The following is a 13,630-nucleotide window of genomic DNA, read 5'->3' as shown; positions in this document are numbered from 1 at the left end:
AAAATCAATTGACAGCAACTGTTGCTTAGAAATTAAACATGTCTTGAAATTAATATGACGCCAAAAAGATTGTGAAACAATATAACTCCAAAAACACGAATCACGTGAATATACAACTGTTGCTATCGCTAAACTTTCAAATGAATTACGCTTGACAAGACGCTACGTAAGAATAAGCCAATGGGGAGAGATTCCGAACAATGACAAACGGGCCAGGCAACCTAAGTCCATTAGTGCAAACGTTGATATGTAACGTAAAATTACGCTACGCTAGCCCAGTCGTTTCCAACCGCCAACTGTCTTTCAGGTATGCTGCGAATTTTTATTTATTGACGTTCGTACTTTTTCACCATACTTTTTACCGGTAATGTAACACTATATTGATAGCAAAATAATGCAACGATATTTGCGACTCTTTACTGCAAATATTTGTATCCAGAAAGCTATAGACGTATGCACTAGCAAAACACCAAATTGTACGTCAGTTCAAATAGTCATTGTACCAGCAATCATTCTTGTTGTCAGAATGCTAAACATAAAGGTTTTTGTCATAAACATCACACTTTACGTTTTTTCGTTTGTTCTTCTCGACGTTTTTTGTCTCTTTTGGTGTGGGAATTTCGTGATGATTTGGTGGCGAAACATTTTCCACAGATTGGACGGGCATGAGGTTTAAGCCTGTGATGAACTGCTTGCACATTCTTTCACTTGATTCACTGTAACCTGATATCCCTTCCCATATTCCATATCTGGTTGATTGTCTTCTTTTAAAGATGAACTTTGTTCATGAAAGTCATCACAGGCAAACATTTCTGAAATTGTTTTAACAACTGCAAAATATATATGTCCAATGTAAGTTCACAATTTTATCCGTTTTGTGAACGTTCGAAACATTTTACAAACACATCGCCAATATCGTGCGTATCGCGGAGTGAAATCAGTGTCCGATGGTATCTTCGGAAGACCGAGCAATTAACCCGGATTTCATCTAGCAACGCGAGCTGCCATCGCTCGGAATGGTTGAGGAGGTCTCATCAGAATCAACGATGCGACACAGTTTTGTTATAGGGCGCCGAAAGAAACCGCTACTCGTCCGAACGAGTACAGTGCGAACTTTTCCATTTTCATCAGGGTATGTCTCAATGATTCGACCGATCGACCATTTAGAACGGCACTCAGATTCGCACACAAGAAGGACGACATCATCTTTCTTGAAGTTGCGATGAGAATCATGCCACTTTGGACGAGCAGTGATAACCGGCAGGAATTCTTGCATGAACCTCTTCCAGAAATGGTCAGCAAGAAACTGCACCTGACGCCAACGCCGTCTTGTGTAGCAATCCCCTTTCTCTGCAATCGTCGGAGGCAGGTTGGGCGATCCTCTCATCAGCAGGAGATGGTTCGGGGTCAGCGGTTCTTCGTCCCTATGATCAAATGTCACCGGGACAAGGGGTCTTGAGTTGATTATAGATTCAGCTTCCACAAACAAGGTCTCCAGGACTTCATCAGACATCACCAGGGAACCAGCAATCGAGGACATGATCCGACGAACAGAACGAATCATACGTTCCCAAACGCCACCCATGTGGCTTGCAGCAGGAGGGTTGAATGACTACGACGTCTGTTTCTGAAGCAGAAATTCAGAGATTTGAAGCTTGCAACGACTCTCTCAGAATTTTCTCGGCACCAACAAAATTTGCGCCATTGTCGCTGAAGATATGTTTTGGTGCTCCGCGTCTCCCAATGAAACGACGAAGGGCAGCTACAAATGAGTCAGTAGACAAACTTTGGGCAACCTCCACATGAACAGCACGGATTGTAAGGCAGGTGAATATGCAACCGTAACGTTTTACTTCGCTGCGACCCTGCTTCACCAGAAAAGGACCGAAATAGTCAATTCCGACATTGGAAAACGGAGGTCCAGCGATTCCCAAGCGAGCCGACGGCAGATCGGCCATCATCTGCCGACCCGGCTGAGCATTGCGGCGTCGACAAGACAGACATTTCCCAAGCACGCGTCGTACGGCAACACCGCCCTTGATGATCCAGTAATCTTGTCGAACTGAAGTCCAGGTGTGTCCCACTCCGGAATGTCCAACTCTTTCATGATGGCCCAGGATTAACAGGTCAGTCAAATGCGAAGAATGGGGCATGATTGCAAGATGTCTCGCGTTGAAACTAATCGGCGCTTTGTCTAAACGTCCACCAACACGGAGCAATTGATCAACCAGAACAGGGTTTAACTTGTACACGGAACGACTGCAGTCAGTCTTTTTTCAATCGGGAATTTCCACTTAATGCAGAGAGAAGTGAACCAAAGCTTTTCCGCTGCTCGTACTTAATAAGTTCCAACTCGGCGGTCTTCAACTCAGACAAGTCAATATTAGTTGACGGGACAACTGATAATTTCCTTCGATGTACCAAAAACATCTTAAATCTCATTGCGGCGGCCAGTTGGTTTCTGGCTCAAGGAGAAACATTGGGCCTTTTAACCAGCGACTCGAATTGACAAGTTCATCGGCGGGTAGACCTCTTGAGGCATCATCTGCGGGATTTAATTTTGTAGGAACGTGTTTCCAATTCGTAATGTCGGTCAGTCGCTCAATCTCTGCTAGGCGATTGGCGACAAAAACTGGAAACCGTTTGGTTGCATTTCGAATGCTTAACATAACAGCAGTGGAATCACTCCAGAAAACTGAACTTTCAATGGGCAAGTCTAGTTCCTTTCTCATGAGGCGATCCAACCTCGCAGCGAGCACAGCAGCGGTGAGCTCCAGTCGAGGGATCGTCTTCGTGTTCAACGGGGCAAGTCGGGATTTTCCAATCAGAAAAGAACACATCACTGTCCTGTGATCGTCTTCGATGCGAAGATATGACGCGGCGCCATACGCATACTTAGATGCATCAGCAAAATGATGCAGTTGATACTTCAATGGAGGTTTCAGTTCCGACGACCTGAAGCAACGCGGAACGACAACATTGCCTAAGTGAGGCAACTCAGCAAGCCACCTCTTCCAGTTATCGGATATCAAATCCGGAATGTCGTCATCCCAATTCAGTTCCAATCTGCACAAGTCCTGCAGCAATAACTTGGCCCTTAGAATCACGGGAGATACGAAACCCAGAGGGTCGTAAAGTGAACTGACAGCTGAAAGGATTCCTCTACGTGTGTGCGGCCTGCTCGGCGGTTTGACTTTGAACCGAAATGCATCCTCCGCAACAGACCAATGAGCACCAAGGACTCTCTGTTGCGTAGCATCATCGAGGCAACGCGATTTTACAACTTTTGCTCGATCATTTTCGGGAGCCGACTCCAAAACGCGCTGTTCGTTAGAAAGCCACTTTGTCAAGCGAAATCCTCCTCTGGCTAACAGGTCTCTCAAACGAAGACGAACAGCAATAGCAGTTTCTATATCCTTGACGGATGCAAGGCAGTCGTCCACATAAAAATTGCGCCGTAGGACGGATTCAACCTGTGGATCAAAGTTTTCACCAAATAAATCTGCGGTCTGTCTCAGACAGAAGGTGGCGCAACTCGGAGAGGACGTTGCACCAAATAAGTGCACTTTCATCCGGTGAGGCGTCGGTGTACAGGTCAAATCTCCACCGGGCCACCAGAAAAATCGAAGTGCATCGCGATCACGGGTTTCCACCCGAACCTGGTGGAACATTGCCTCGATGTCGGCAATCAAGGCAACTGGCTGACAGCGAAAACGGGTTAGCACGCCAACCAAACTGTTTACAAAATCAGGACCTTGCATCAGTGCGTCGTTCAGTGAGACGCTTCTGTTTCGGGCAGCACAATCAAAGACCACACGAAGTTTGTCAGGCTTGTGTGGGTTAAATACTGGGTGGTGCGGCAAGTACCAGATGCGATTGTCTGTCACGACCTTGTTGTCGGGAATTTCTTCAGCGTATCCTTTGGATATGTACGTTTGCACCGTGTCTACGTATCCCTTTCGCAGAACATCGTTGTTGGACAATCGTTTTTTCAAACCGACCAGTCGCTTTTCCGCCATCTGGCGACTGGGTGGCAACTTTTCGATTCCAGGTCTCCAGAGTAATGGGAGCTCAAAATGTCCATCTTGGTGCTTCACCGATTCCTTCATCATGTCATAAACAATTCGATCTTCCCTGGATGTGGGCATGTCGAATACTGATGTCCCGTCGCCAAAGTCGCTCTTCCACAAATACTCTATCTCCCGTTGGAACATGACTTGTGCAACCTTCAGAAAACGGACATGTGCTTAGCCCCTTGCAGACGAACCAAGTGCGGGACCAAAGAGTGACCAGCCAAGAGATGTCTTTGCAGCACAAGGGGTCCCCTGCGGTCCAGAACGTGTACACTGTACGTGGAAGGCTGCGGGGTTATCGGCTCCGATCAGTATCGTCACAGTCCCCCCTTCCAAACGACGCAGGGGCAACTCTTTGAGGTGATCGAACTCGGCAAGCTTCTTCGCATCAGGGATCCTATTCGGCGACACGGGAATTTTGTCGATGGACAGCACTTCCGTCAACATCAACGGCTCTCCGTCATCAAGCGGCATGACGGTGAAGGACACAGTGGAGCCTTGGTACACTCGCGATTGATCTGTCAGAGTGCTCAGACAAATCTTTCGATCCTTGGATTGCAGACCAAGTTTATCAATCAGACCTTGTTCGCAAAATGTAGACGTAGAACCTTGATCAAGAAACGCGTACGTATTTACCTCGATGTCGTTGTGTCTGACCTTGACGGGAACGACGTTGAGGTAGACTCCGCAGTTGTCCGTTGTAGCTTTCATTATCGTTGCCAATTGTTCTACCGGCGGTGGCTTCGGGGCAGGGTTCTCAGTAATCTTGCCGGGTCGCCTCTTCTGAAAGGCGCCATGCAACTTTGTGTGTTGAAAAATGCCAGTGCAACCCTCCACCGAGCATGGCTTGCGAATCATGCATTTCCCGCAACGATGACCTGAACAAAGACATTTAAAACACAAGCCATTTGTGACAACAAACTCGCGTCTTTCCTGGGGAGACATTCCGTCGAATTTCGGGCACTTGGGCAAGTCGTGAGGCTTGTTGCAGCACGCACAAGAAACGGGAGTAGATAGGGTTTGACTTCGCGGCAGACTGGATCCTGACGACGAAACGTTGCACCCAGCAGCACGAGAACCCTTCTTTACTGAAACAGGGACGGGTTTTTCGCGCACGCTTTCGTAGACTGCTTCGACACGGAACAACGAATTGGCGATACGCGATCGCTCGACGACAAAATTTGTAAAGGCAAGATATCCGGCTTGGGATCCAGTCTCGTCGAGCACTTGAACGGAACGTTCGATGCACTTCTCTTGAAGCCGGAACGGCAGTTTTCGAATTAGCTGAAAAACGGCTTCGTATCCACGCAAGTTGGGGGTGACCGTGGCACGACAGGGACAGCAGGTTGGTAAGGATTTACCGGCGCACTATTTAACTCAGGTCGAAGCCCCCCAACAAGGGAACTTGTCACGGGAGGATGTCTTGGGTCACACAGCAGGGGATCTCCAGCAATGGATTCTTCCTCCCACGCACGTACTTCAGCCTCGGCTATCTCAACCTCATCGTCGACCTGTTTTCTTCTTCGTTCAGCATCAAGTTCTGCTTGACGCCTTGCAAGTTCAGAATCTTCATTGACTTGACGCTGTGACACCCGAGCCAATTGAAGTTTAACACGGGCGTGACTGGTTGCGCCCGGACAGTGCAACAGACGGGGTTTCTGCAATGGTTCTTAACACACAACACTTCTTCTTCAAAAGGAACGGGTTAACTTTATTCGGAAGACGCTGCGGTTTCTACACAACACGCGTTGAATTAGCGACCAAAAACATTGAAATTAAAAGCACAATTCTGCTTACCGAACGATTGTGGAACCAGTCACAAAAATATCGCCTTCTTTCCAATTTCACACAACAGGAAACAACGTTAGCAGATTCAACTTGCACTTAAATTGCCTTAAATTGTCTGATTCAAATAGAAATAATATTAGTTTCCTACAGCAGTGCACGACAACTAAACTAACCAAAACTAAAACTTAGTCAACAACAGTTCAGGCATGCACTGGGGTTCTACGGGAACAACGGTATTTGTGACGTAACAACGGTACATAGTGCTGACGTCAAATTATCAATACATCACATAACATAGTGGCGATGTAAGGCTAATGCGTTATCCCCGCGGCAAATCCATCTGCCCGTTGCATGTTTCATTGTCTGTAACGTGTCATTATAAAACAGGTCAAGTGTTGATTGGGGTCATTCCAAAATTGCGATGTTCTAAATAATCCGACATAACAACAAAATTCGAAGATATATTTGCAATGAAACTTGCGACACAGTAAAAAATAACTCAAAGTAAGTTATAATACTCAAAATCGCAACTCGCCTGAAGGGTCAAAGTGCTGTCTGTGAAACAGCGTATTCTAATTGCTGTTCGGCGTACATTCCCACGACCTGACAAGAAAAACTTTGCTTTATTGAAGCAGAAGGTTCGGAGAGGTTAGTTTTGAAACTGATGATTTTCATGTTTTCACTAATGAAACTTAATTTGTTCATGGACCAAAGGTATTGGTAGTTGGATTAATGTGTTACTGTGACACTTGACAGATTGTTGAAAATGTCTCGTTTGATTAAGGAACACAAAGTAAGCACAGCTCCCAAATGCGAAAGTTGACACAATGCTTTAAAACATTTTTTGATGATAATTACTTCATTTGCGTTTTGCCAATTTACTGTACCGAAAACGCTAAATGATTGTGAGGATTTCGAGAAAGTATTTTTCAAGAAAATTTACAAACCCCTTGGCTGCGAAACCAGTGAACCTTATGATCGAAATACAAGAACTGAGATCGCATAATATAAAGGGAGTGTGCGGTGGGGCGATTCTGCCCCTTGCTTTGCGAAAGCATGGTAATACTTCTGCGTTGTATGATTACGGTGGTGGAGATCTCCCACGTATGTGAAAGTCGCCTGACAAGCTATGCGCTGGGGAACCAGTGTACCTTGGCCACAATATACCCCATGAAACCACAGAGCTCCTGTAGCTCAGTTGGTATAGCGTGATGGGCCTGGTTAGCCCAGGGTCGTAAGTTCAAATCTTACCGGGAGCTTGATTTTTCAGATCTCGTTTCGACTTCTGGAAAAGTGGCTGATCCAGCTTGACTACAATGCCTTGGCTGCGCGTCTTGTAAACCATATGATCAAACTACGATAGCAGAGACAACCAAATATAAAGAGCTTGCGCAGTCGGGCGATCCAGCTTTGTCATGCGAAAACATGGTAGCAGTATGGTAATTTTGTTTTATGTTTTGGTTCATCACTCACAAAAGCACCATAAATGCGTGCTAAATATGAAAAGGAGTAAAAACGTTCCGCTCTATGCTAACAGATTGTTAACCATGGTTTGCTAGCAAAACAAAAAACTCGGGTTTGTCAGTAAATGCATTGCGCAATGTTTGTAGATTGCGTGGACTTCGTGCAATGACCATATCTTTCATAGATAAATTTCAAGAAAACACGCAGTTTGCTCGCAATCCTACGTTGAAATCAAATTTTCTGCAGGCATTCATATTTCATGTTTTGGGAATTAACATACGTTTTGATGGCATGGAAATCTCATGCAGCTACCGACAGTTTGCCGCCCAGTTTCCTATCAGAACTCAATGCTTTTGGAGAAAAAATGATACACGGACCCATCGTAGAAAAGACCGATTGAAAATATCAGACTGTTTAAATTTGAGCTTATATATTGTCATAACTACCCCAGCTGTTTTAAATGTTTTAAATGTTATATTTGTATTTTTGCTTACGTTGTATTACTACTGCAAAGGTGAGTTCAACAAGAAGCATAACCACCGTAAGATTTCGGTTGTACGTCAACCCAAAATGTGGAAAAATGCATTAATAGTGGCAGCAACCAATAATCGCTGCAGCGAAATGGACGTCATGCATGGAGTTTGCGTCAAAACAATGCCTTGTTTGGAAAACTGCATCATATTGTCGATATCGAATAGTTTCAAATGTAGGGGGCCCCCAAAATTATATTACCGCATATAGTGACATTACATGACGTCAGTTTGGGTGTGATGTCATAACTTTAACCTCACCTGATGATTCTAACATTTGTAATTACGAAATATACAGCGAAAAATATATTGGTGGTTGATTGTGGCAGATTAAGTAATAGTGAACTTAAACCACAACTAGTGAATCACTGCATCGTTTATCTAGGTTATGACCGAAACCGATTATTCGGCAGTCGAATCATTAAAGTCGGAACATCCGATACAGCACAAGACAGCGGTAGTGCGGGCGCTTATGGATAGAGCCGAGGCTCTGGTTTCCAGAGAAGAAAACCGTGACAAAGAGGTGAAGTTCATCAAGAATGCACTACGAAAGAATCTGTATCCGTCATGGATGTTTGGAAGAAAGTCCGCTGTCAAACCACAAGAAACAGCGCCAACTACCGGTACGATCGTTTTGCCATACGTTCCTGTTTTAACAGACACGCTAAGGCGTATGATGTTGGACTATGGTTTTGCGGTCTACACAAAGCCACACAGAACACTGAACAGGATGGTGTCACACACTATTGAGAAGGGCACGGCCCAATCCAAGGGCGTTGTGTATTACATTCCGTATACCGGAAGAGTATTACAGTTAACTTTGACGAGGTCCGGGTCATAGAGATGGAGGAGGACCATACAAAACGTCTTTTTCTGGAGACACTCCACATTTACAAAAAAAACATTGCCTGAATGACAAGGAGCAATGTGTGTATTTTCCAGCGGTTCAGAACAACTTATTGCAAGTGTTACGCCCCGTTACACACCTGGTCACTTGGCGACACAAGCGGTGTCACTTGTTATCCATTCCCCTTTTTTCTCGCTTGATGCATTATTGTTAACATTACTCTGAGGAAGTCTCGCATGGTAGAAATGACCGGCCGAACTGTCTTTGCGAATCAAAATAATATATATTTCTGGAACACCATAAGAAGTGAAGGACGATCAACGCCAGTGTATAATCCTTAGTTGTAAACAGAAATTTTAATTTCGCCTTTTGGCACCTTCAGTGTCTGTGTAACAAGAAAAACAATAAAAAATTAAAAACCACAACAAAATCCATCAGAAAGTCCACTTTCGGGTGTTCAAAGACAAAAAAAAACGATAAAAACGTAAAAACTTTTTTTGCAACGTGGTTACAGGTACGCAAGAAATGCCGATAGATAAACCTCAAAGTGTTAGTAGATCATGGCAACAAAGAGAGGAAGGGGCAAGGACAGTATCGTAGTCATGGGATAAGGCGACAACGCACACAGAATACAAAATAGTGATGGAGGTAAACGACGAAAAGTGTGTGGAGAAGCAGCAAGGACTTCTTATCTGAGAGCATCGATAATGCGGATCAAACCGGCGTAAACTGCTAAGTGAATTGCGGTCTTACACCATTGTCTGGGAATGCTTCGATATGCTGGCTAATTCTTGATAGATATAATCATTAACGACGTTCCTATATAGCATAGTATATACGTAATCAGCCACCGTTTGAAATTATTACGTGATCGCAATGATTCTAATTAAAGTTTGTCTCTCGAGTTTGAACGTAATCGAATTAGAATGGAATCTAATAGAATGATACGAAAGAACCAAAGCGTTACATTATAAAATGGCGGTCACGTGATAAGTGATAATGTGATAGAAAGGCAGTGGGCACAAAAATAACAATTATATATAAAAGTCCTTAGTCCATTATATAAGATAAAGTGTCCCTGGTATATACTAACTCCGCGAATGATGGAATACGAGGTCAAATTTTTTTTCAAAGTATCCTCCAGCTGGGAGTTGTCCCACATGCGGCTTTGTTACGCATTTTTTCTCCCTCAAAACAATTAATCGTACTCCAAACGGACATCACAAGACTGCAATTCAAACCGAAACACGCTGCAGCACGAAACAATGTGAAAGTTGGAATTGGTGCTGTGTGAACGAAATGAGGCGAGTACAGTTACGAGCATGCAAAGGTTTTAGGGTTTATTTATCCAGTGTAACGTCAATGCATGAGAAAGCGCAATACGACAGATCTCATTTGTCCGACATCAATATGCGGAACACCTCATTGTATTGGTGTTGATGATAGTTAAAGTTGATCACTGTACAGGATCAGCTATTGGTTTAATGTTTACAGAAAGTGTTGTTAGTTCATTGTTTTAGACTAGTAAGGCACGACCACTTAAAACTGCCGCACTTGGCACATTATATAAAGGTTGTAATGCTTGAAACAGTAACTTTTATTCTTCTATGAGTCGCAAACGATTGAGATTGTTGAGACTTTACAGGAAAGAGTAATAATTTCCAATCCAATTTGACAGCCTATTTTACGCGCCAAAACGACACCAAACTATGTGAAAGTTGTGCATGGAACTGTGTGAACGAAATGACGAGAGCAACAGATTGGGAAGATAATATTTATTCCAAACTTGATCCATATATAAACCTATGGAATATATAATCTGTGCGAATATCAGTGTGTATTTCAATTCAAATATATAACTGAAAACAACAGGTAGTTGCCCTGATCACACTTAAAACAACAACTTGTTGTAAGTGTTACGCCCCGCTACACACCTAATCACGTGACGACACAAGCGGTGTCAATGTTATCTATTCCCCTTTTTTTCTTGTGTTTCTTACGTTTTTTTTCTGCGGTTTAGTGTTTATGCGCTTGATGCAATATGTTGACATAACCCTGGGGAAGTCTCGCCGAATTGCAGACAAAACGTCGGATTTTGAATAAATAACTTCAGAAACTTAAGTGCCAGAAGAAAGATTTTGATTAATTAGTATGCCTGGCAGCAAAAATAGCAGTATAGTTTTTCATTGTTTAAATGATAGCTAGGTGGCATTATTCAAAAAACATAATAGTGGGAAAGGCGGTAGATTTAAAAACCCTTGTTTTGGTAAATAGCCGTTAGTCGTAGGTTTGCTGTTGTGATTTGAAGGCTTTACTTGTAAATTAGTAAGTTGGAAAAATATCCTTCACGTTTGCTTAGATGAATTAAAGTAAATACCAACGATTTTTTGACAGCTATGCTTTAATTGTGATTTTTGTAAACGTGATGAATTTGACGACTAAGTCCAGGGGTGATATTTTGCAATAAATAAAAAAATTAAGGAATATTGAATTTGCTTTGGAATTGTGAAGATTTTACTCCAGGTTCAGTAAATGTAAGGGCAATTGATGGTAACGCTGTATGATGCACGGAGCTTAGTCTAATTGTTTCTATGTTTATGTTGATAGATTTGGTAATTTGATCAAACACAATGTATTTTACTGGTTTGGGTATTACTTAAATCATTTTGCCATTGTAGATTCAGTGCATAAACCCCTAGTTAAAACATTAACATTTAAAAAAGGGATGCAAAAAATAATTTCTGTTTGTCACGTTTCAAAATATCCCCAAATTAATAACTTTTGTTAAATCAGAAACCTGCTAAGTTAGGTTTTGAAACGCCGGATTAATATTAAGGCTCAGTGAAGAACGACATCTACACTGGAACGTCATGAAAAGCAACGGGAAAGCACGTGTATTGAAGAACATGGAACAGAAATCTTTCGAGTGCACGTACTGTTTGAAAAGATTTGCTACAAATAGCCGCTTGAAGATACACATTAGGACTCATACTGGAGAAAAACCTTTCAAGTGCTCATTTTGCTGCAAAGAATTTAGCCAGAAAGGCAATCTGGACAAACACATTCGAACTCATACTGGAGAGAAATCTTATAGATGTGACATTTGTGAAAAGTGCTTTCGAACTTCCAATGAAGTCAAAATTCACAAAACAACTCATACTGGAGAGAAAGCGTTTAAATGTAATATATGCGAAAAGGATTTCCGACAACCACGCCATCTCTCCGAACATATACGAAGTCACACCGGAGAAAAACCATACAAGTGTAACAAATGTAGCAAAGAATTCAGCCTGAAAGTCAGTCTACTCGTGCATACAAGAATCCACACTGGAGAAAAACCTTATAAATGTGATATTTGCGAAAAATCCTTCAGAGACGCAAAGTTCGTAAAAATTCACAAACGAATTCATACTGGAGAGAAACCTTACAAGTGTAAATTTTGTGACAAAGCTTTCAGTAGATCATACCTTCGAACGACACACGAACGAATTCATACTGGAGAGAAACCATACAAGTGTAACATTTGTGATAAATATTTCAGTAGTTTAAACAATCGAACGATACACGAACGAATTCATACTGGAGAGAAACCATACAAGTGTAACATTTGTGATAAAGATTTCAGTAGTTTAAACAATCGAACGAAACACGAACGAATTCATACTGGAGAAAAACCGTTCAAATGCAACATATGTGATAAAGCTTTTATCCTGAAATACAGTCTAGACCAACATTTCAGAATCCACACTGGAGAGAAACCTTTTAGGTGTGACGTATGTGAAAAAACTTTCACCTCTTCAAGCGCTAGAACTGCTCACATTCGAAAACACATACTGAACAAAAAACAATAAGTGTGACCATTGTGGTAAGCGATTCAAGCGGTATACGTGTTCACGTTCGAACTGATACCGGAGAGAAACCATACGATTGTAGTGTTTGTCAAAAAATCTTTTAGTCTTGCGGAAAACCAAAAGACACGCTTTTTTACCCACACAAAGACTAAGAAAATACGATTAAGTTCACACCAAAATTACTCTTTCATTGAAATATGTGAAAATATTTTTAAACAATTACAAAGAAAGTAAATCCACCGCTTAAAGGCAGACTATAAAGAACACCCACATATTATGATTCGCAAATAAAACTTGTGTTGTTGTTGTGTTTTTGAGATTGTTTGAGTCATTTCTTGTTGTGTAAATGGTTATCTAAGTGAAACACATTGGTTTCTACGCGGAAAATATAAAACAAGACTTTTAAGTCTATTTTGTTGTAAGTCTATTATATTTTTATGAAGAAACGGGCATCGCCAAGTTACCTAGAATAACCTAACTTCCCATCTCCAGCTCATTGGCGAAAAACCTTTCAAGTTGACCGAAAGGTACAACAAAGTGGAAATTAGTGTGCCCGCTAGTGTAAAAGTGCATAATTTGTTTGAAAGGATTTAACGAAAAGAGCAACTTATAAACACACATTCTGACTCATATAGAGAAAAAAACTTTCCAGTGCTCATTTTGCTGAAAAGATTTTAGTCAGAAGAGCAATCTGATCAAACACATTCAAACTCATACTGAAGATAAACCTTTGAAGTGCACGGTCTGTTCGAAACAATGCTATCACAATGTTCATTTAAGCAACCACATTTTAACTCATACTGGTAAGAAATCATACATGTGTAACATTTGCTAAAAGTGCTTTATACTTTAAATGAAGTCAAAATTCACAAAAGAACTCATATTGCAGAGAAACCATTTAATCTGATCATTATCGGAAAGACGACATACGTGACATTCAACGATAAAAAGATGTTAAAACAGGGGCGAATATCCTGGTTTAAATGACGCACTGACAGCGATGAAGACTTTTCTATTTCTTTTTGCGATTCTTAGAGAAACCTGAGGATTAGCGTTTTTTACAGGTGCTTAACTCGT

General features: G+C 42.0%; 1 protein-coding gene and 2 pseudogenes across 1 annotated transcript; all 3 read right to left on the bottom strand.

The window, feature by feature from the left end:
• Nucleotides 1-672: 672 nt before the first annotated feature.
• LOC145907007 (uncharacterized) lies at nucleotides 673-1,540 on the bottom strand. The gene is made up of 2 exons (XM_082994448.1): nucleotides 997-1,540; nucleotides 673-830 (listed from the first exon to the last, which is right to left on the bottom strand). Exons 1-2 carry the CDS (start codon nucleotides 1,538-1,540, stop codon nucleotides 673-675), a joined length of 702 nt encoding a protein of 233 aa, XP_082850574.1.
• Nucleotides 1,541-1,640: 100 nt separating this feature from the next.
• On the bottom strand, nucleotides 1,641-2,430 carry LOC145907006 (uncharacterized; annotated as a pseudogene).
• An 8-nt stretch (nucleotides 2,431-2,438) lies between these two features.
• On the bottom strand, nucleotides 2,439-5,018 carry LOC145907005 (uncharacterized; annotated as a pseudogene).
• Between the last annotated feature and the right edge of the window lie 8,612 nt (nucleotides 5,019-13,630).

Source organism: Ascidia mentula, chromosome 6, assembly GCF_947561715.1.
Source record: "Ascidia mentula chromosome 6, kaAscMent1.1, whole genome shotgun sequence".
In the NCBI taxonomy this organism is placed as follows: domain Eukaryota; kingdom Metazoa; phylum Chordata; class Ascidiacea; order Phlebobranchia; family Ascidiidae; genus Ascidia; species Ascidia mentula.
The sequence above is the reverse complement of the archived record's forward strand: the minus strand, read 5'-3'. Positions and strand labels throughout refer to the sequence as shown.

Excerpts from the sequence above, each read along its gene's own strand:
- LOC145907007 (XM_082994448.1), bottom strand. The coding sequence starts at position 1,540 with ATGTCCTCGATTGCTGGTTCCCTGGTGATGTCTGATGAAGTCCTGGAG. Across the intron at positions 831-996 it reads TCCGAGCGATGGCAGCTCGC|TTGTTAAAACAATTTCAGAA; the intron begins GTTGCTAGATGA and ends TATATTTTGCAG.